Source organism: Oculina patagonica, chromosome 4 (genome assembly GCF_052425735.1).
Source record: "Oculina patagonica isolate OP01 chromosome 4, crgOcupat, whole genome shotgun sequence".
Lineage (NCBI taxonomy): Eukaryota > Metazoa > Cnidaria > Anthozoa > Scleractinia > Oculinidae > Oculina > Oculina patagonica.
The window spans coordinates 56,609,360-56,630,719 of record NC_135761.1 but is presented as its reverse complement, the minus strand read 5'-3'; the positions used below and the strand labels follow the sequence as shown (position 1 = coordinate 56,630,719).

Here is a 21,360-nt window from a genome sequence, read left to right as displayed (position 1 = left end):
TATGGCCTACGTCAGTGGCAATTCTGTTTGATTTCACGCAATACGGTTTTTAGATCTTCGTTTATTTCTATTCGCACAAATGTTTCTTACAAAGGATTTCTTTGGTCTTCTGTGGATTTTGTTGTCTTGTGTTCCGTGTCTCCAAGGTATAGTCGAGCTTTGCTTATTACGCTAGTTAAGTTTGTATTTTGTATCAATTTTGTAAATTTGTTTTTAAATAGACACTTTTCCAATGTATTTCAGCAATATTTATTACATTTATACTGTTCAGAAGCAAGAATTGCCATGCATGAACGCAATCAAATATTTTTATTTTTGCTCAACGTTTAATTTCAGGGCTCAAGGTCGACATAAAATTAAAAAAATATCAGAATTTGACTGAACAAAAAAGTGAATGATTGTGGATGAAACGGTAACTCCAGGACATTTCACACACTGATTTTACCCCTCGTCGATCGGTTTTGTATTTTTGATGCGCGCGTCAGGACACGATAAAAACGTTCTCTCTCGATCTTAATGATATTCAGTATTTTTGAATTCTTTCCAAGAACCGAAGAATAGTATTATTATGCTCTAATTACACTGAAACAGCCGCCGCATAAATTCAGACACAGCAGCAGTGGGCAATAGTACAATATGAAACCAAGCGTTACAACATATTATAAAACAAATAAAATAAAAATCAGAGTTGTCAGAGAAGCCTCGAATGGCCCTTGCATAACTTAACATGTACAAACCTAAAATAACTACTACTAGCCCCCTAGAGACACCTTACAAGCACGCCTTGAATACTTCTTAAAACATTCTCTTTTGCGATTAACACAGCGTTATAAATTATATCAAATAAATACTAGCAGGCAGCGTCGAATGAAATTATCAGGGCTCGCTGGCATTGATGCAGAAAACTCTACCACGTTTACATTCACGTTGCATAGCGATCGTAGCGTGGCTAGTGTGCGCCTATCGCCTGAGTTCGTATATAGTTTCTGAAAAACGATGCTATTGATATTGCTATCCATTGCTATCCAGATTTGATGTCTCCAAGTAAGTTAATTACGCGATTATCGTTTTTCTCTTTCAGCTCAGCCTAATGAAAGGCCATTGTTTGTGGAAAATCAGTTCATTGCAACGTTCAAAGAAGAGGAACCGATTGGTAAGCTGCTAATTTATTAACGTTTATATCCAAGATTTTCCAACATCTAAATGCTCGTATAGTAGTTATTTTTATTTTTTATCTTTATTCTCCATTTGATATAAAAACCTTGTAAAGAAGGCCTATCATGAAAGGAGAAAATAGAAAATCATCAACTATACATAGGGGATCTTGTTTTGATTCTCTACTAAATTCTCAATACTAAAAATGAAGTAACAAAAACAACGGTATTCCGTTCGTTTTCTTATTCCGCCTAGCGGGAAGCGAAAACCAGATCATAGAGTGACACTGAGGAAAATAAAATTGGTCGAGCGAGATCTAGGTTGCGGGACGCGCGAAAAAAGAGTAGGCCAAAATCCTGTCTTATTACTACCCCTGTAAAATGACCAGATTTTGGCTCCTGATTATAAACGATGTTCAACTATATAAGATAGTAGTAGTAGTAGAAGTCTTTATTAAGAAGCTAGTCACAGCAAACGTGTGGCTTTACAATAAAAAAAAAAACAATCTAAAATAAGCTAAACTAGTAAAATGAACCTATTATATGTATCAGTTACAAGGATTTTAAGAAATAAATTTAAAAAGACATCTATTTACAAAAGTGCGTTTGAAACGTTCTGTTTTTACTTTAGGGAGTATAAAGTCATGGCCCCTTTCTCTAAGAGCTCTGTTCCGTTTGGGTGGGAGCAAGTCATATAATACATGGCCAGTGTCACTTGTGATTCTGTTGAAAAGATCACTGTCCCTATTCTTAATAACATCAGATATAAAAATGATCTTATTTGTATAGCCAAAACGATAGGCTCGCCGAAAGAAAGTGTCAATCCGATCTAAATATTTGCCTTGATAGGCGGAGCCCCACACTTCTAATCCATACAGAAATAATGACATTATTAATGAGTCGAAGAGTTTACTAAGCTGATCTTTAGTGTACCCATAATATTTGCATACCCTAAGAATATATAGTCGGCTAGCAGCTCTAGAAAGTAAACTGTCAACATGAAGGTCCCAGTTCGTATAAGTTTTGAGAATTGAGTCTGTATCTCTTTAGGTGGATTATAAGATGCAATCCGGCTTCTTTGGATGGATTTTTAATTTAATTGGAGTTAATATAATTTCTCTATCCGCAGGTACCAGAGTGATTCAGGTGTCTGCTACAGACAATGAAGATGACGCGATAAGTTACGAGATAGGTTCTGATGCTGCAGGAAAGTTCAGCATTGATCAGACTACTGGCTGGATCACATCTAATGTGACTATAGATCGAGAGGTATTTTAGCATATGTTTCTAAGAGTTATAAATAAAGTGCTTTCACGACGGCGCGCTTTACGTCTCTGATAAGCGTAACTAGGCAGTGGTTAATTCTTATATGGGAGGGTACAGGAGCTAAAGGTTAGCCTCACCGACCCTCCACCCCATATTTAAAAAGCTTTGGGTTCGTGATCCAGTGGGCCTGATATTGTGTTCTTGGCTAAGATAAATTTCTAGGTTTCACAATAACTTTTTAACAACCTGACGAAAAGGTTGCTAAGTTGGGCGATATTGTACGAGACGATTGCAGCAGCTCTTATAAAGCTTTTATTTTTGTTGAACAGGCAGCCCACGTTCAAAGCATCACATTCACCGTGTATGCTTACGATGATGTTAATGGACCCAGCGCTAAGGTAGGCCAACAATAAAGAAAACAGACAAACAAACAAACAAACAAAAAAAAAAAAAAAAAAAAAAAAAAAAAAAAAAGCTGTGTAAACAAACAATGCAGGATAAGAAAAACGCAACACGCAAAGGAAAAAGCAAGAGAGAAATAAAAAGAAAACAATTAAACAAACGAAGGAAAATGGAGAAAATAAACGATAAATAAAATAAATTAATAAAAATAAACAAACAAAATAAATAACAAAAGAAACAAACCATTGATGAAGCAAACAAACAATAAAATAACCCATAAATGAACAAACGGCAGGTTAAAGCAAATGTGACATTTCCCCATGTCTGACCAGTATTGGATAAAAGATATTCACAACGCATTATAACGTACCATGTCCACTGCCTTTACATCAAGCTCTACATGCTATTTTTCAGGTATCCGCAACAGTGTTTATTACAATCGAGGATATAAACGATAACACGCCAACCTTTCAGAACACCCCTTACCAGACCAGGATTAGTGAGGTGAGAAGAAAGCTTACAGACTTGAAAAATGACAGATGTACCTTACCCCACTTTGTGTAACATTGATAGCAGATAGGTGCGCAAATTGAGATGATGTCCAACACTCATACACCCTCTGCGGGCGACCCCCATTCATCAGAACGCTTTAATAATATTAAACAGTTAACACAGTTTGCCGATCTGAATACAGTTGAGCCTTTCTGCAAATGCCACCATGGGAAATTAACTGTTCATTGCAGATGAGTGGCTTGCTAAAAGTTAATTGTGTGGATCAGCGCGGTCGGGATCTCTCGGGACCCTAACCTGAATTTTTGACGAGAAGGCGACCAGAGAGGGACGTCTGAAATCCAAAAAAACAAAACAAAGGCTATGTGTACCCCCTACGTCCGGGAAGATGTAGAGAGCTGGCCGTTAGGGCAGGTTAGATTTTTTATCATATATCTCATCGTCCATAAGCACACAGACATATCAAAACAGGCAAACAATCCAACACAAATAACAAACTACAATGATGGTTTTTCAATGCTTGCAGGATATCAGCACTGGCAGTACGATTTTCACTGTTACAGCGAGTGATGAAGATATGCCAGACCCTCCTGGAAAAGACTTGTTAACATACACAATTGAAGAAGGAAATGTGGTATGTGCGATACCGACAATTAATTAAGCGATTTTTAATAGCAGTATTACTAGTTCACAATTAAGAGTAGTAGTGCATGCACTCGGACAAAGCGGGTCCAAAAGACTGAGTTCTACATGCAGAAACACTCAGTCCACCCAGGTCTGAAGAGTGCTGCTATGCGATCACTGCAAAACCAAGTGAACATTCGTTCCTTGTCCTGGGTTGCCTCAATTAAGTCTTAAGGGGCATGAAAGGAACTTGCTTTACGTCCCTAGAAATGAATTCTGGTACTTTTTATGGTTTTCCTCGTCACTGTTATATGAGAGTACTCCCTCTCCACACCGTCAGACCAAGCCTGGGCGCGCCAATCTAGGACACGGAAACGGAAGAAAGAACTGGTCAGTCAGCATATTGTATACCTCTCTATTTTCTTCTTCTTTTCAGGGTGACAAGTTTTACATCGAATTATACGGTGGGAATGTAGTGGTTACAAAACGGTTGGACTATGAGTCGATCAATAAATACACCCTGAAAATTGTTGCAAAGGTTGGTGTGATAGAAAAAGCACTACTAGAAAGCACCTTTCAAAAGATTCTATTACAACAGCCATATAAAAGGGTATTATCCAAGGACTAATAACAGTATAATAAACAGCTTCACAGGGAAGTAATGCTTAATAGCTTTCATTTGAATGGTCGCACATTAGAATTTCATCCCTCAATAAACAGTACCACATGAAAGTGCTATTCAAAAGTTTTGAATTGATCGAATGGTCAGACACCAGGGTTTAATCCACAGACGTAAAAAGTTAAACCACCTTATACAGCATAAAGTATTGCATATTGTTTTTCACTTGAATGGTCACAGTATAGCGTCCTAGGATCAGGAGGGGTAATAAAGGAGAGATTTGATTGCCTTCAATTGCTTTCAAATGTCTCTGAATTAAACTATAATACTGCTTTAAGATTCTAACAGAGCTATTTCATGCTTTAGGATAATGGTCTGAACAATGGACTTAACTCAACCACAACACTGAATATTCTTATTGATGACGCTGATGACTTGCCGGCTGTATTCTCGCCTTCCTCATACACAGCAGAAGTGCAGGAAAATGCAGCCAAGGTAAATTATGTAGTACCTAAATGTTTAGCTGTCGAACCCCTTTAACGCGAAGTACCCGGTATTACGAGCGATATTTTTCATCCCGGTAACAGTTACTAACAGTAAAATGCATTGAAACATAACCCCGGTTAATGAGGCCTTCTGACATTTACAGCTGTTGGCTAGGCGACATCGGTTACCAGAAACATGCGACATTGCGACACGGCTACCCCCTTGGAAGGCCTCGTTAATGTCCCCCATTTTAAAACAACGAACACAATTTCCCAGTCCCTTGGCGCTTCGTTATATCGAGGTTTCAGTGCAATTCTAAATGATTGGGAGGGAGAGAAAGTTGGGTTGTTATGAAGGTTGTTCCAATTGTAAGGTGAACATCCTTATGCCAAGAAAGGACCAGCTGGATGTGGTGAACTCTTCAAAATATAAGAATGCCTTTCAACTTTTGTACAAGACGAACGCGCACGTAACCAAATGTGACGTCATCGCGAGTAAAAGATGCCGTGTTTTATACGGTATAGAGAAATACGGTTTTTGGCGAATGGATCACGGACTCAGGGCTTCAAAATAATTTAAATTTAATTTGCCCTTTGCTTATCGTAGTTGAGTGATGACTTGCTTGGGCCTTTGCCCATCTGGCAAGTGAGCATAAAAAGGCTGGAAAATCCACTTGTTTCTCACCTTGTCCCGTCCTGGACGGGACAACACCTTTTTCGAGCCCTGATAGACTGATAATAATATTATATTGACCTCTACTCAAGCATCGTCTCTCTAGAAGCCTCATAATAAGGTCATTTAATGTAGTGAATTTTATAAATTTATGTTCCCGAAAAAATCTTAAAAAAAAAAATTGGAGTGGCGCCACTCCAAAACTTTGAATGCTCATTCAACATTTCTACAAGAGGAACACGCGCGTAACCAAATGTGACGTCATAACGAGTGTCTGACTTCTGTATTTTTCTGTTCAGGGTACCTACGTCACCACTGTGACAGCAACTGATGGCGACAAGATGTTGAACGCTCCCGTTGAATACTTCATTGATTCAGGTAGTAAGCGCGGGATAAAACTGAATAAAAAGTAAAAAAAAAAAAAAAAAACATTCTATACATGGTAAAAACAGGAAATTTTCAGTGAGGATATATGCTTATAGTTTTTCCCATCAGTTTTACTGAGCTAGTTTTGACTTCGACTAATCTAAACTCTACAAAAGTAATGGAAGAAAAGCACCTTTACACACTGAGGGAAACTAATTAAGTTCGTAAATAGGCTTCCAAACAACCTTGCTCTGATTAAACGGGAACTTTGTAGTGATTTTAATATTTAGTTCTAACTAACTATTATGCTGTTTAGTTAATGATTTTTTTTTTGCGCACCAGTCTGCTTGACGATCTATCTAAAATTGTAAGGAGAAAATAAATGTTGCTCACTCTCGGGAATTATTATAACTATAATTTTTTTTATCTTAGATACAAACCCTGGCAGCGCTTTCATGATTCTTCCCAGCAATGGTGTGATAACAGTGAATGGATCCTTAGACAGGGAGGCCAAGGATTTGTATAATGTGAGAGTTGGGGTGAGTACATTTCCCGGGGGGGGGTACTCCATACTCTCTATAATGGCCTATACGGGGAGGCTACGCCCGAAGGGGTGCCTTTTTCAGGTTTCAGGTATATAAAAGGGTAGGGATTTCACGAGTTAAGGTATATGAAAGGGTATGGAAATCTGTCATTTGGCTATTTAAGGGCCTTTAAAAAAATTCGAAGACGCAGTTATGGCTGTATATTTTAATTTATAAGCGCTACAAAAAATGACAAGAAAACGTCCTATTTTAAGTCCACGCCATGTCTCTTAGGTATATGAAAGGGGTACCTTTTTTCAGTAAAGGTATACGGAAGGGGTACAATTTCTGTCAAAAATGGTATATAAAAGGGTAAGGGGTTAGAACTTGGGGCGGGCCTCCCCGTATAAAACTTTTTTGAGTACCCCCCCCCCCCCCCGGGGTACATTTTTATTTAAAAAAGTAGGAACTTGGATGTACTACGTATATCACTCCAGTGACTTGCTAGTCCGTTGTACAATGCAAATAGCCCCGTACTCCACTATAGAGCGATTTTCAATTCATTGAGTGTCGTTAAACTAAAACCAAAGTAATCACTCTGACCAATCACAAAAGACACAGACAATCCAGTGAACTATTCAAATTTTGAAGGAAACACATGTAGCCGACGTGAAACGTAGGAAAACGATCGGTTGGAAAAGGGGCACGATTTGTGTAAGAGTCGTATATAATGCAAACCCTAACCAAATTAAGTAAATGCGAATTACTTTCGACACTCAAGTGAATCCCTTTAAAATATACACTTTCGTGTGCCTCTTTCGAAAGAGTATGGTTTTTGGAACTGAATTGGTTTGAAATTATTTGGTCCTAGATTTGTCTTTCTGGTCTGAAATTGAACTATACATCTCATTTAAGCTACCATAAAACACTCCTTCTATAATCCAATGGCTGAGTTGACGTACTGTATATTAGTCACTCATTTGTAACAACGATGTTTATTTCCCAGGCTACCTCCACTAATCAAAACCCAGTCTTTGCCACTGTGAAGATAACTGTCAAAGATGTGAATGACAACCCACCCAGGTTTGTCGATGCCCCGTATTCAGGTGCAGTCTTGGAAAACGCCTCCCTAGGAATGACTGTTATGAGAGTCACAGCCGAAGATAAAGATGAGGTAATGGCCTTTTCACAGATAACTTTCCGTATTTGCCTGACAAGGTATGCGTAGCCCAACATAGACGGATGCGACATAGCGTTACTGACATGGAGTCTTTAGACTTGCCACGAGTCGACCTCACGAGTGTGAGTGTTGTGTTCGTAAAAACTGACATGAGATAAAACGGAACTAGAAAAGATCTTTTAAAAAATCCATTCTTCGTTGCTAATATGAAATAGGTTTTCATGAACAAAAGAGATATTAAAAAGGCGACAAAAATAAGAAAAAACTAAGCCCGTTTAAGTTTATCTAGTTTAGCGGGCCCCGGCCCCCCCGAACAACCCCCGGCCGAGCCCCCCCGGCCGGCGCCAAACAGGCCACCGGCCTCCCTTATCTAGTTTACGTGACTTTTAATGCTTTCATATTGAATGTCAGGGCAATAACGCAGTGTTCTCGTACAACCTTGAACACGCTGGAGGCAAGTTTACTGTCACACCGGCTGGGTACATTCTGGTTAATGATGCGATCGACCGTGAAACTGCGGATGTACATTCCTTTCAGGTCAGTTGTTAAATGTTCTAATTTACTTCACTACTTAAAAGTACTGCTCTATAGCTTTGATCGCACTCACTAAGGACTTATCAACAGACTCGCCTAGACCAGCTCTGTCTAGTATAATAAAACAATACCAAATTTGAAGTAATGCTCACTAGCTTTTATTTAAAAATACTTAAACTAACACTGAAAATACGACATTTCATAAACATTCTTTTACACAAGGTCAGAGGCGGATCCAGGGGAGGGGCCCCGGGGTCCCCAGCCGCCACCAAATTAAGGCCTGAAGGGCTGTGAAAGTTTATTTTTGAGAGCGGACCTCCGTTGTTTTCTTGGAGTCTGGATGATAGGGCTCCCACTAATCTGAAGGTCTACTTCCGCTACTGTAGGCAGTTAAACTTTTACTTTGCCCGCTCCATGGCTCAGGCAAAAAAATAATAAGTCCACGAGATTTTGGGGATATTATTTGCTAAGGTAATTCCTCTTCGCTTGCATTTTCCTCACGCCTGCATGTGTTTTCTTAGTCCTCGTATCCTTTGGTATCCTTAAATCTATGGGCAAGCGCAATTCTGAAAACAAGCCTGCGTTCCAAATCGTTGGCGTCCATTGACGAGTTTGCATTGAAAAATGTTTCGACCCCGAAAGCCGCATTTTCGTTCCCAGTAGCCGCAATCATTTTGGTCAGCTACATTGATGCTGACCAAATGGATTGCAGCCTCTAGGAGCGAGAGTGTAAAAGCCGCATATGACAGACAACAGGGCAAAAAGGCAAACCAAACAGGTGGTTTAGCAGGGCGCGAAGTGCAAACACACATTTCACCATTTCACGCTCTGCTCTGCCAAACGCTACATGCTCCTGTAGACCTTTTGTCAGCTACTCACGCAATCTTTCCTTTACTTCCGTGGTCCGAGAAGAAAGGTTGCGCCACGAACCACAAGAATGTCTGCGCAGTATACTATCTAACAGAAACAACATAACGTATTTTGAGCAAATGTCAAGGCGTCATGTATGGTAACACTTTTCTTAAAGGTCGTCGCAAAGGAGACTTTAACGTCGGAGCAATTGCAGGCCGTCGCATCTGTCACGGTCAATGTCACGGACTTGAACGACAACAATCCCAAGTGTTCCCAAGCTGTATACAAGGAGACTGTGCTCGAGAACCGACCAGGAAACACTTTTGTAGTGCAGGTGAGAGGATTGCGTGACGCAACATACGTTCTTGGCTGGCTGATATTCTATTCTATTCTATACGATTACTAGCGTATAATAGTTCTGAGTTCCAAAAGAAAAAAAAAAAAAAAAAAAAACACCTAATAAAACGGATTGCAAGTGATCGCAAAGTAATGTAGACCGTCTCAAGAAAGGTTTTTTCTTTGGCTATTTGTTGTCCAACATCTTGGCTCGTAATCTTGGTGTGTTGTGAGGAGGCAGCGCAAAGGCATCCAATTTACTTCCTTCACAGGTAAAGAAAACAGGAGATTGACTTGGAATTCTCTCAAGTAGCGTTGAGTTATAAGAAAAACTATATCATGACCAGGACTTTAGAGCCCAGCTCTGAGTTTTGAAACTAGACCGTTTTTGTGATGTACTGACCAGTGAACTTTTCATCATTAAACGTCTATCAAACTAGGTGTTAGTAAACATATGACTTATGTTTTTGCAGATTTCTGCTTCTGATCCTGATCTAGGACTCAGTGGTACCGTTCGCTACAGTCTAGTTCCAGACCCAAATGACCATTACAAGTCCTTTACCATTGATCCCCTCAATGGCTCTTTATATACCACGGCCAGTTTTGACCGCGAGGAGTTAGGACTATATAAGTTAACTGTGCGAGCCACAGACCAGCCAACCAGCGGACAGGCCAGGTTAGAAAGCTTCGCAGGCAATGCGCGCGCGTGGAAGGTTAAAGACAAGCGAAATAATTTATACATTCAGTAAAACGGACATTACTGCTGAGATGTTTGTCATGTGAAGTAGATTGCTTTGGGATATCTTAAGACTTTATGCCATATTTCGACTATAAAGTGTTACGTACGTACAACAGTTGCGAAAAAACGCGAGTGATGTATGAATAACACCAAAGCAAGGATGTAAAGATAGTTTAAGACATGTTTGTAAACAACATTGTTTTCGGATGAAACGGTTGATAACCGCCGTGTTCTATCGGGATAACCCATTTTCGGTTGGTTAGATTGGTTGCCGGAATTGGTTCATGTTCTATTGGGAGAGCTATTTTTATTAGGGCGTGGATTGTTGAATAGTGATCACCCCACTAGCCTGCGCACAGACTCTTTTCTCTCGTTCTTTTCGCCGGCTTCAAATCAACCGAAATTTTTTCCAATAAACCGAAAAAACTCCAGTCCTGGCCAAACGGCAACGCAAGTGGACGCAAGTTTTCGACTTGCGTGCACTTGCTATGCGTTGACTTGCGCTCAATTTTTGGTCGAGATCAAATTTGCACGGAAGTCAACACAAGTTTTTCACCGTTTGGCCATCCAAAGCAGGTCAACGCAAGACTTGCTGTTTACAGCTTCAAGTACTGAATTGCCAAGCGCGCAGTAGCATTAAAAAGGCTTTTTTGACAACTTGTGTGCACTTGCGAGTCCCGTTTGGCCACCCAACGCAAGTTTGTACGTAAGTTCAACTTGCGACTACTTGCGTTACCGTTTGGCAAGTTGATCGCAGTAAAACATGACAGAACATGACTTTGGTAATTAACCCTTTGACACCCAAATTTTCCCCAAAACGCTTTTTTTAGCCGCTAAACTGAAATTTTGGTACTATGGTCTTGAATTTACCTCAACTTTGCTAAAGAAGCACGTTTTTACACTTAAGATTCTGTGTAAAAACATACAATATTTTACTTTGGTGCATGCGCATAAGCCAAAATTTGGACTTTTTTTTGCTGAACCGTTCCAAATTTTTGCTTCCTTTTTTTTTCTGCCTTCTTATTCTCCTTACTTTCTACTCTTCATATCCTTTCTTTTGGCCAAAAAAGGTTTGACGTTGTCATTGAAAAACACTGAAAAGGGGACCTTGACCAATTACAGGTGTACTGGCCTGTTTAAGCAACGATTTTGCACCAAAAATGGATTGTGCTTTTCTTTGATTAGCTCTGTCAGAATGCAACCAATATTAAAAATGAACAGTCCTGTAGAAAGGTCGATCCAAGCTCTGTTAGATTCTTATCACGAAATTCCACTGACGTGCTTATTGATGACGTCACAAGTGATTCAATGACTGCACCTCCAAATAGCGCCTGAATGCGCGTTTAGGAGTGAAAGGGTTAAGGCAGCAAAAACACCAAGGAGGTGATGAAAAACAAGACATGCAGAAGGATTTTAAGTACTCGGAAAGATTGAGCTTCCATCCTGGAGCCAGACGTTGCCAAAAAAATAACATCCAGTTGAAATTGTATTTATACAAAACAGACTTTAAAATGCCAGGGCAGTGTTAGGAAACTATCCATAACTAATTTGAGTTCCTTGTAATCGTTTCATCTTCCTTTCGATTGTTGTCTTTAGATTTGGAGACTGTCAGGTACAAGTTACAGTGGGTGATAAGAATGACAACAACCCAATGTTTAAGAATTTGCCAAACGAGACGAGCGTGTCTGAGGGAGCAGCTATAAACACAGCCTTTTATGATGTCATGGTACGTATTCTCAAGTTTATGACCACTATATAATATTCTGGAAACTTTGTTATAAATACTTTCGTGGCTGGTCTGACACGCATGTTTCGTCTCCGCCAAGAGACTCATCAAAGACCTTTCGGTGAAAGCTAACTCGTCGAACATCGCGTTCGAAGTCCCGCTAGCGTCGAAATGATGGTGCAATCTGGCCTTACGTACATCGCGTAAGCATTCCCAATTGCGTAACGTGTAAATTGTTAATGAATACTTTCGTGGCTGGTCTAATACATGATATTTATCTTTTGAAGGCTGTTGATGCTGATGAAGGTCTTAATGCGTTTGTGAGTTACAGTATTTCTTCAGGGAACACTGGTGATGCCTTCGCAATAGATCTAAACAGGTAAAACACAAATGTTTTTTTTAAATATTCTCTTGACATCTACGAAAACAAGAAATCAGGGATAACCTAAAAGAAGGGTTCACCCCTTTTTTTAAATCTCCAATCCACAACTAGGCTGTTTTAAGAAAGGTTCTTAACTGGTTCATTCGAGTGTCGGTTGGATTTCGACTGGCTGGTTTTACGCGTGTTCGTGGGACCCAGGTCGGAGCCTCGATCGGAAGTAGCTTGTCATAACTTGTCACAACACGATGCGAAACTAATAAATAGATCACAAAAAATTATCATGGTGCACGGGGAATTTTTTCTCTTGGATCATCCTCTCCTGATTGAGTGGCCTGAGAAAACAACACATATCGCTCATTTCTATCATCCACCGCTATTGTATCCACCGCTGACATTTGAACATGCAGAACAGTCCTCTTTTGCACACAGCGGTCAAACGCAGCGCGCGTGCTCAGTTACTGTGTAATTACCGCCAAAATTTTTCATACAAAGTCTTAAATTTTCCGAAAACTTTCGCTTTAAAGCCAAAAGTTAACGCCGTCCCTGGAAAGTTAAGGTTTATATGCCGCTTATGGATTGGAAATTTGATAATTCATCTCCACTGAGTGTCCCAGCTTGAAATGTTCTTTCACCGTACTATTTCTTTAACGATTTCTTACAAAAGTTTGCCCACTTTCGAGTCAAAAGTTCGAGGCGGCGAAGACCGGATGTGACGTCAACTTTTGCGTCTGACCGCTGTGAACCTCTTTTGATGACGTACAGTCAGGTATCCTTGCAATGTCTCTGATTGGTTGTAAGTTGTGGTTATGAGTTCATTCAAGGGACAGCTACTCAGAGACATCGGTAAAGATTTCGATTTTTTTAGCTTTAAGCTCATGACCAGACGCCTGTCACACGAGTGAGGAGAGACTTGTGTTCTCTCAAGATATTAAGGAACGTGTTTTGACAGCCAAGCTGTTTTACAAGCGACCGATACCGAACTTTTCCTCTTTTGTCTTTTAGCGGAAGTCTTGAGACACTTCGGAAACTGGACAGAGAAGCTAATCCCCAGTTTTCTCTTGAAATCACGGCTACAGATGGAGGAGGAAAGGTGAGCGGCAAGATAAAATAAACTTATCTGAAGTAAGAATGAATAAGGTTTATACCGAAGGAGCTACGAATTGAAGATTAATGAAAAGACAAATGTATAATGAAGAAGAAGTTGCAGGGAGACACGGCAGAGCACAGTAGAAGAATATGCTATAGGTCCTGTGAGCACTCCACTGTAGAAATAGGCCATAACAACTGTACAAACTTTTATGCTTTAAATGCGGCAAAAACTGATTTGTTTTGTGCAAGTTTACAACGTTCGTCGGCAGTGGTCAGTTTTTGCTTTCAATGTTTTAAGCCAATCTCGTTGGGGGGCGGGGAGAGAGAGATTCTGGGAACCAGATTACATTTTAAGCATTTTCTCTATTTAGGGCAAGGCTATTTTTGATGACGTCATTAGTGACGTCATATACAAGAGGGAAACCTGACTGGGTGGTGATCTCTAGCCTGTATAGCTTGCGGTTTCGTTCGCTTGCCTTGTTTTGCGCAAACAAAACCGCCAGCTACGCGGGTAAGGTGCTCACTCTTTGGAAACAACAACAACAACAATAACATTAATCCGCTAGCAAGTTCATATGTTGTCTCTTTCTTAACAGGCAACAACAAAAGGTCTGCTGATTCATATTTCTGACGTCAACGATAACCCACCGGTATTTACTGAACCCGACGGATATTACTTCGCCGTGGATGAAGGAAAAGCTGGTCTGACTGTTGGAATGGTTACGGTAGATTAAAGCTACACCGCCTTCATGTTTCTGAAACGTATTTACTAGAGGGTCGGTCTGGATAGGGGATGGGAAATGGCTGTTAGATAGGACTTATGACTTCGTAACTGGTCTTGCGTGGACTAATAAACTGGAGAGGAGGAGACGCTTCGTTTAGAAATTAGCAGGAAAAGTCCAAATAACGCTACCTTTACATGGATAACTACGAAGAAAAAATTTCTATTTACAGGTCTTTTATCTTTCCATAATAATATTTCGACTTCTTTTAGTAGTTACTATATCGAGGGCAAAAACAAACTTCAAGTAACAGCACTTTTGATTGCGTGAAGAGGAAAAACGTTTTAAGTGGAAGGAGGGGGGGGGGGGGGCTTCAGTTATAAGGGGTGCAGGTGGAGGGGGTTTAATAACGGGGATTCTACAGTATTTTATAGTTGGAAACTGATATCAAGTAGTTTAAAACACAGCTGTTTTCACTCAGATACTTAAAACTTTATTTCCTTGACAGGCAATTGATATCGACGAAGACGTAAATGCAGAAGTGACTTACAGCCTCAAACCAGTAGAAGACTACATGAAGTAAGCAATGAAATGCGCAATGGACGCTGTCCACTTTCTGACAAACTTAAATGACTCATATGATTTAAATACCTGATGTGTCTTTCGAGCGTTAGTACATTAATTAACAATTAGACTACGAACCCGAGTTTTCTATGAGCAAATAGTCAACGAGGCGCAGCCGAGTTGACTATCGCTCATAGAAAACGAGGGCGAGTAGTCTAATTGTTTTAGTAGAAACTCTAAGGGATTGCAGTCCAAAATCTAAATATTGTGCACTTTGAGGACAAAAATCAAGAAAATTTACCGCTTAAAGAGCTACGCGCGCGCGCGACTGTTTTCTATTTAACAATTAGACGGCAAGCTCGAGGTTTCTACCGGCTGATAGTTGGCGAGGGGCGAAGCCCCGAGCCAACTATCAAAAGCCGGTAGAAACCGAGAGCGAGCCGTCTAATTGTGTTAGCATAACCCACTGACCGAACTATTAAACTCAGAATATCGCTAGAATTGATTTATTGAAGGTTTTGATTGATAAAATTCAGCGTAGACTACGCGCGCGCTCCGAGAGCCTTCTACGGATCGATAGTAGGCACCTGTGTAGCCAATCAGATTGCGCGATTATCAATAGTAGGTCAGTGTGGTTATGCTAACGGCGATTATAGTTCACCACTAAATTTTCTCCGATTCTGATTGGTTTAAATTGAACACGTGACGCGATAGTGCCCGTCCGCCGGAGGGCACTATCAGTCCATAGTGCCCTCCCGTGAAAAATGCCCGGATCGATAGTGCCGGCCCGTGACTGTTTTTTGTAAACAAGCTGCCTGCAGACAAAAAACCCAACCAAATTCACTGCATTTAGTGGGTTTCTCGTTTGGTTTGGTTTCGTTTGTTAAATTTCGGCTTTCAATTGAGTTTTTTATCCTCAAAAGTAAAAATAATTCACGATGCTTGTTTTTGTATGTGCGCGCGGAAGAAAATTTAGTGGTGAACAATAAAGACAATAGAGTGTTTGTCTCGGCATCTCTGTAGTTCCCCTTGAAATTTGATGTTCTTAAAATATCCCTCGAAGCTTCGCTTCTCGGGCTAATATTTGTTTTAAGAACATCACGCGGGAACTATCAGCCGTAGTTCCTCGACAGAAACACTCTATTGTTAAAATAGAAAACAGTGGGAGAACCAATCAGATTTGCGGATTTCCAATAGAACACAGCTGAGTTTCGATCTACTAATCAGGGTTATTATCAACAACACAATCCCCAGTTTTTAGAAAACCTCGGATATAAAAGGGATAACCACTTTGAGGTCCCAGCCGTTTATAAAGGCGTTGAACAAACATTTTCATGATAAAAGCGACCTCGGGTAAAACAAATTCCTGCTTACAACAATAAATTTTTCATTCCCAGCAGCTGGATTTTTATAAATATACTTGCCTTTAACAAAAAATAAAATGCAATTTAATTCAGTAAAGTTCTTTCCTGCTTTACTAAATGCAGGTATCTGTCTAAAAGAGGCAGCGATAAACTACTATTAAAATGCACTACCATATTACGTTTTTATGACAGATTTACTATCGATGAGTCTTCTGGTGAAATAAAGACAGTCGCTGCATTAGACCGCGAGACCGCTGACGAACACAACATCCGGGTACTAGCTAGAGATAAGGGATTGCCAAACCACGAAGCTGAGGTTCATGTGGTGATCAATGTCTCTGACATCAACGATCATAGCCCAGCATTTAGTCAGCGGCATTACGTTGTAGCTGTAAAGGAACAACTGCCCGCGCATGTCATCTTGAATCTAACGGTATGACGAATCTCATTCCTCTGTCTTTAATTTGCTCTGATGTTGCGTGTGACTTTACTTTATTCGAAAACTTTTATTGTTCATTTATTGTTTGTGAGGTGCAGTGGCCTAATGGTAAACGCACTTGACTCCGGATAGCCATGGACTCCGGTTCGAACCCTGGCCCGAGGTCATTGTGCTGTGTTCTTGGGCAAGACACCTCACAGTGCCTATCTCCGCCCAGGTGTATAAATTGGGTACCAGCGAATGTAATGCTGGGCGTAACACTGCGATGGACTAGCATCTCATACAAGGAGGAGTGGAAATACTCCTAGTTCATTTGCTTCATTCAAGGAAACCGGGATAATCTCCGGTCTGATGTACCACTAGGCTCAGTGTCCAAAATCTTGACACTGAGCTAATTTGCAAAACTCACCGCAAAGCTCGGCTTCCAATCAGGTGTCGTTCTGGCACCACAATTTTTTTCTCTGGAGAAGGGGGAGGGGTAAAATGCCCAACTAATAAATCTATTTTTGTTCTTTAGGCAACTGATGAAGATATTGGAATCAACGCCGCCTTTTTGTATACGATCCTGTCCGGGGATTCTGACAACAGTTTCAGCATTGACCCTGCTAGCGGAGCTCTCTCCACTACCGACCCCTTGGATCGAGAAAAACACGAGTCTTATATTTTATTGATTCGTGTGTCAGATCTCCTTGGTAACCACAGTTATGGCGTAGTGTTTGACGATTCTACAGTAGTTGAGGTCGTCGTAGAGGTGAGGCCTTTTTTTAGTCCTCAGTCTTTTTTGATTTGATCTCGCTACAACTGGGGATCATGGGGCGAACAGTCGCATTTTCATGCTTTTTACTGAATAAGCAACCAAACGTCAAAAAATGGAATTCCACGATCTTCTGCCATTTTGATTTTAATGCCCGCGCCCCCCGTTTCCGTATCCAGCGGTCTCCTGCGAATCTTACGAGCGGCGCTAGTGCTAAGCCCCTAATTGTTTCTGAATTTTCTGGGCATAATTGCCAATCTCTTTTACTCGTGCCATTCATCATTTTTCAAAACTGACAAGAAAATATCTTTTGAAGTGGATCGTTTTAGGAATTTGGAAGCTGGAGAAGTACGTAATTATATATAAACCAGAAAATAATATACTATTATTTGTTTTTTTTTGTCTTCAGAATACAAATGACCACAGACCCTTGTTCGGCAACCCTTTGTATCAAGTCGACATATTCGAAAACATCACCACTGGTACAGCAGTTTTACAGCTCTCGGCCCAGGATCGAGATCTCGACACAAATATCGGCCTGCGATACTCTATTGTCAGTGGCAACAGTCTTGGAAGGTTTTTTATTGATGCCTTCAGTGGTGTGCTGTACGTGAAAAGTCCCATAGACAGAGATCCTCCGAATAATGAGAGTTCATTCTTGTTGACGGTAACAAATATTGCCTGAGCTATTTTAAAGTTGGGAAATTGATTGTTGTGAGTTTCGAGAGTAGTTCAGTGGGATAACGAAAATTGAACTGATAAATAATCCCGGCCAAAAAGATACGTGAAATCTACTGTTTTTAGTATTGCTGGTTTTCACTGTCACGCAATCAAAAAATAAATTCGAAACCATTCAACTACAGAAGCTATTTATTTCAAATATTATAGATGATAAATAGATAAACAATTTCTCCAAGTTTCGGGTCTGTACGGTGTACCGTTCGCGAGTTATTTTCCGAACCTTTCCACGCAAATTTATAAAGCTTAGTATGGAGCCGCCATAACTGTGTCCTGCCGAGGGACACAGTAATGGCCGCCGTGATGTCAGAGAAACCATCTGGAACTCAATTATGTTTACAACAGCGGCCATCCTTGGCTTAAGAGCTAGTACACTTTCACATAAACACCACTTATTATATCTGAAATGTTCATTCTGCACAAAATGGAAAGGAAAGGCTTTTTTTCAAACAAAACAGCTTTGTCACGGCACTCAGCTTGATGTCACATACGACGGAGAACTCAAATATTCAAAATGCTCTGTTTTAAAAACGAATGACACTCTCGATCTGGAAATTTGCAAAAAAATATATATTTTTAGTTTATCTTTCGCCTAATGACAACGAAAATTTAGCAGGCCTAGTGAATTTTGATTTCAGAATTTTATGACGTAACATGAAAACCAAGAATAAAACGAAGGACTATTACTAGAGGAAAGCATTTTCCCGAGAAATGCAGGGGCGGATTTAGACCTTCAGATAAAAGAGGAGGGGTGGGCGATCAGTCAGACTCTGTAATAAGGCGGAAGAAGCCGCTCTCGAATAAGGCTGGGGACCCTTCCCTAGATCCGCCACTGAAATGTAAACCACTTGAATTTTCGTGAGGAAAAAAAGAAAACGTAGAAGTTAAACATTGTAAGATGTTTTTGTTTGCATTCAAACTTTTTCACATCAGAAAATGGATAAGGTAGGGGGGGGGGGGGGTGGTGAAGGAATGTCATCCTTTTCTCATTTTCTCCAATTCATGCCGAGAAAGTGCTTCTTAGACAGCACTTCCACTGCAGTGAGCTGTTACGTTCGTGTTATCGTATCAACTACTTCTGCGTTTACCTGCTTTAGGTAATGGCAAAAGACGATGGGAAATTCTCTTTAAACTCCACCACAAAGGTAAAAGTAGAAAATAGTAGCTGTTTTATTTATTATAAAGTATAAGAATTATCTTTCATAGAAAAGGAAAACGAGCAAAATGTCATGATTAATTAAGTGGGAGTTCTTTTTCCCCGAAGCTTGTTTCACTGACTAAATCTTCATCATCAGCTCATTTGTTTGCCAAACTTGAATTTACAAGCTATGTGAACTTACATTGAGAGGGCTAACTAGACAGACTTATCTATTTTTAATAATTAGCACTTGTTGAAACATTTTTTCAACTAACTGTTTTCGTTTCGTTTCGACTGACAGATCAGCATCACCGTGTTTGACGTGAATGACAGTCCACCAGAGTTTGAATCGGGTACGTCATATAAGCTGAACTAGAATCGACCGTAAAAGATAAGAGAAAGGCGAGAGTTAGATGTTAGCACTGAAATTGTAAAGGGAAATAAGAATGCTGATCACTCCTTGGATAGCACTCAAAACTTCAGCTTACTTGATGTGGATTTGTTACCTTAGTGTCACATAACACGAAATACCCATGACAGTCGCACGCGTGTCGTTTTTATCGTTATACAACTCGTAACACATTCTTTGTTACATAACTATAGCTGTGTACGCTGTGACCATACCACTGGTAAAACATTCTTCATTTTATTATTATATCTGTATACACTGTCACCGTTACCAACTGTAACGCATTCTTCATTACGTTTTGTAGCTGTGTACACCGTGACTGTACCTGAGGATGCTCCAGTGGGAACAGTCGTTCTGCGTCCCGTGAGCACAGACAGAGACTCCTCCAGCAATAAAGACTTGAGCTTTGCCATTACTTCAGGAAATGACCAGGTAGAGGCGGCAATTATAAATTTTAAATTGTCTTTTCGCTTTGAATGCATATGAACACATCATTCCGTTTAAAGTAAGACTAATTAAAAATCAGTAACAGAACTAGAAGTCTACCCCCGGAACAAACAGTCCTACACTGACAGAGCTTACCCTGATTTTCGTAGCACGGAATGCTAGCTACAGTTCATCGCTAGTTGACTCCTCCCCTCCTCATCTTGTCAGATATCCGTTACAGATCGTCAGTAACCATTTCTACTACAGTCAACTCTCTCTAAAACGGACACCGTCGGGACCGGCTACATCTGTCTGTCTTATAGAGGTGTCCGTCTTATAGAGGTCAATACAGTCAACTCTCTCTTAACGGACACCTCTATAAGACCTATAAGACGGACACCTCTTTAAGACGGACACTTGATGTTGGTCCCATCCCTACCGTTTTTCAGTCATTTTACTGTAACTAAACTCTCTATAAGACGAACACACCAATCAATCAATCAATCAATCAATCAATCAATCAATCAATCAATCAATCAATCAATCAATCAATCAACAACTTTATTAATATGTCAGTACAATTCTAGCCGAGAGTGAAACACTCTCTACTAATAGGGGACACATAAAATAAATAAAAATAATAATAATAACATAAAACGCAGTTGTCACATCCATGTTCAATTTTCAGTGAAAGGTTAGTTAAAGACGGATAGATGTAGCTGGTTCGACGGTGTCCGTTTTAGAGAGAGTTGACTGTACTGTATGAGTAGAGTCTTTCCCAAGACAACACAACAACACACACAGTGCCCCGGAGTCCAAGGCACTTATTATAAAGGTATCACTCCTCTCATCGACAGTATCAGCATTACATTTGCAAACTACACCAGTTTTATCTTTCCTTGCTTCAGCACGATCAAGGAATATCGTACATGCTTGCCGCATGCTGGCCAAGAAAAAATATCTGAGTGATGTTTGTTTTTCCAATGATAGGTTCCTCCCCAGTTTGAAGTGGACACATCGACTGGTGTTATATCAAGTTACCAAGAGTTTGATTACGATGAAAGTCCACAGAAGTACACATTAACGCTTACAGCCACAGATAAAGGCGAGCCTCCTCTTTCGGGGTCAGTAGTTTGCTGTTTCTGTTTTAAGCTCCCTAGGGAAGCTTAAACAAAATTGTTAGTGAGGAGGTCAGTAACACCTCGCGTGTGCTGATGCTTTTCAGGGGACGCGTCGCTGCAACATGTCCCTCTGTGTAAGGACCATTTTGATGTGGTGGAAAACTTTTGTCGAATGTCTGCTATCGCTAATAAAACCAAAGAAATGTAGAGTGAAGTTACTGTAC

At 40.2% G+C, this 21,360-nt stretch overlaps 2 protein-coding genes across 2 annotated transcripts in view; both read left to right on the top strand.

The window, feature by feature from the left end:
• The first annotated feature begins 79 nt into the window (after positions 1-79).
• On the top strand, positions 80-10,274 carry LOC144648609 (cadherin-related family member 1-like). The gene is made up of 14 exons (XM_078508121.1): positions 80-146; positions 1,082-1,153; positions 2,284-2,423; positions 2,750-2,818; positions 3,237-3,326; positions 3,859-3,966; positions 4,393-4,494; positions 4,942-5,070; positions 6,033-6,111; positions 6,532-6,638; positions 7,630-7,797; positions 8,215-8,340; positions 9,365-9,523; positions 9,999-10,274. The coding sequence occupies exons 1-14, from the start codon at positions 80-82 to the stop codon at positions 10,272-10,274; spliced, it is 1,692 nt and encodes a 563-aa protein (XP_078364247.1).
• A 1,688-nt stretch (positions 10,275-11,962) lies between these two features.
• The window catches only part of LOC144650798 (protocadherin Fat 4-like), a 75,315-nt gene continuing 65,917 nt past the window's right edge, over positions 11,963-21,360 (top strand). The window contains exons 1-12 of the mRNA XM_078510539.1: positions 11,963-11,990; positions 12,278-12,369; positions 13,375-13,462; positions 14,058-14,186; positions 14,692-14,762; positions 16,304-16,544; positions 17,068-17,301; positions 17,714-17,971; positions 19,140-19,187; positions 19,482-19,533; positions 19,894-20,021; positions 21,006-21,139. Of these exons, the coding sequence (XP_078366665.1) occupies positions 11,988-11,990; positions 12,278-12,369; positions 13,375-13,462; positions 14,058-14,186; positions 14,692-14,762; positions 16,304-16,544; positions 17,068-17,301; positions 17,714-17,971; positions 19,140-19,187; positions 19,482-19,533; positions 19,894-20,021; positions 21,006-21,139 (1,478 nt within the window). The 5' untranslated portion in view covers positions 11,963-11,987. The remainder of the gene's footprint in view (positions 11,991-12,277; positions 12,370-13,374; positions 13,463-14,057; positions 14,187-14,691; positions 14,763-16,303; positions 16,545-17,067; positions 17,302-17,713; positions 17,972-19,139; positions 19,188-19,481; positions 19,534-19,893; positions 20,022-21,005; positions 21,140-21,360) is intronic.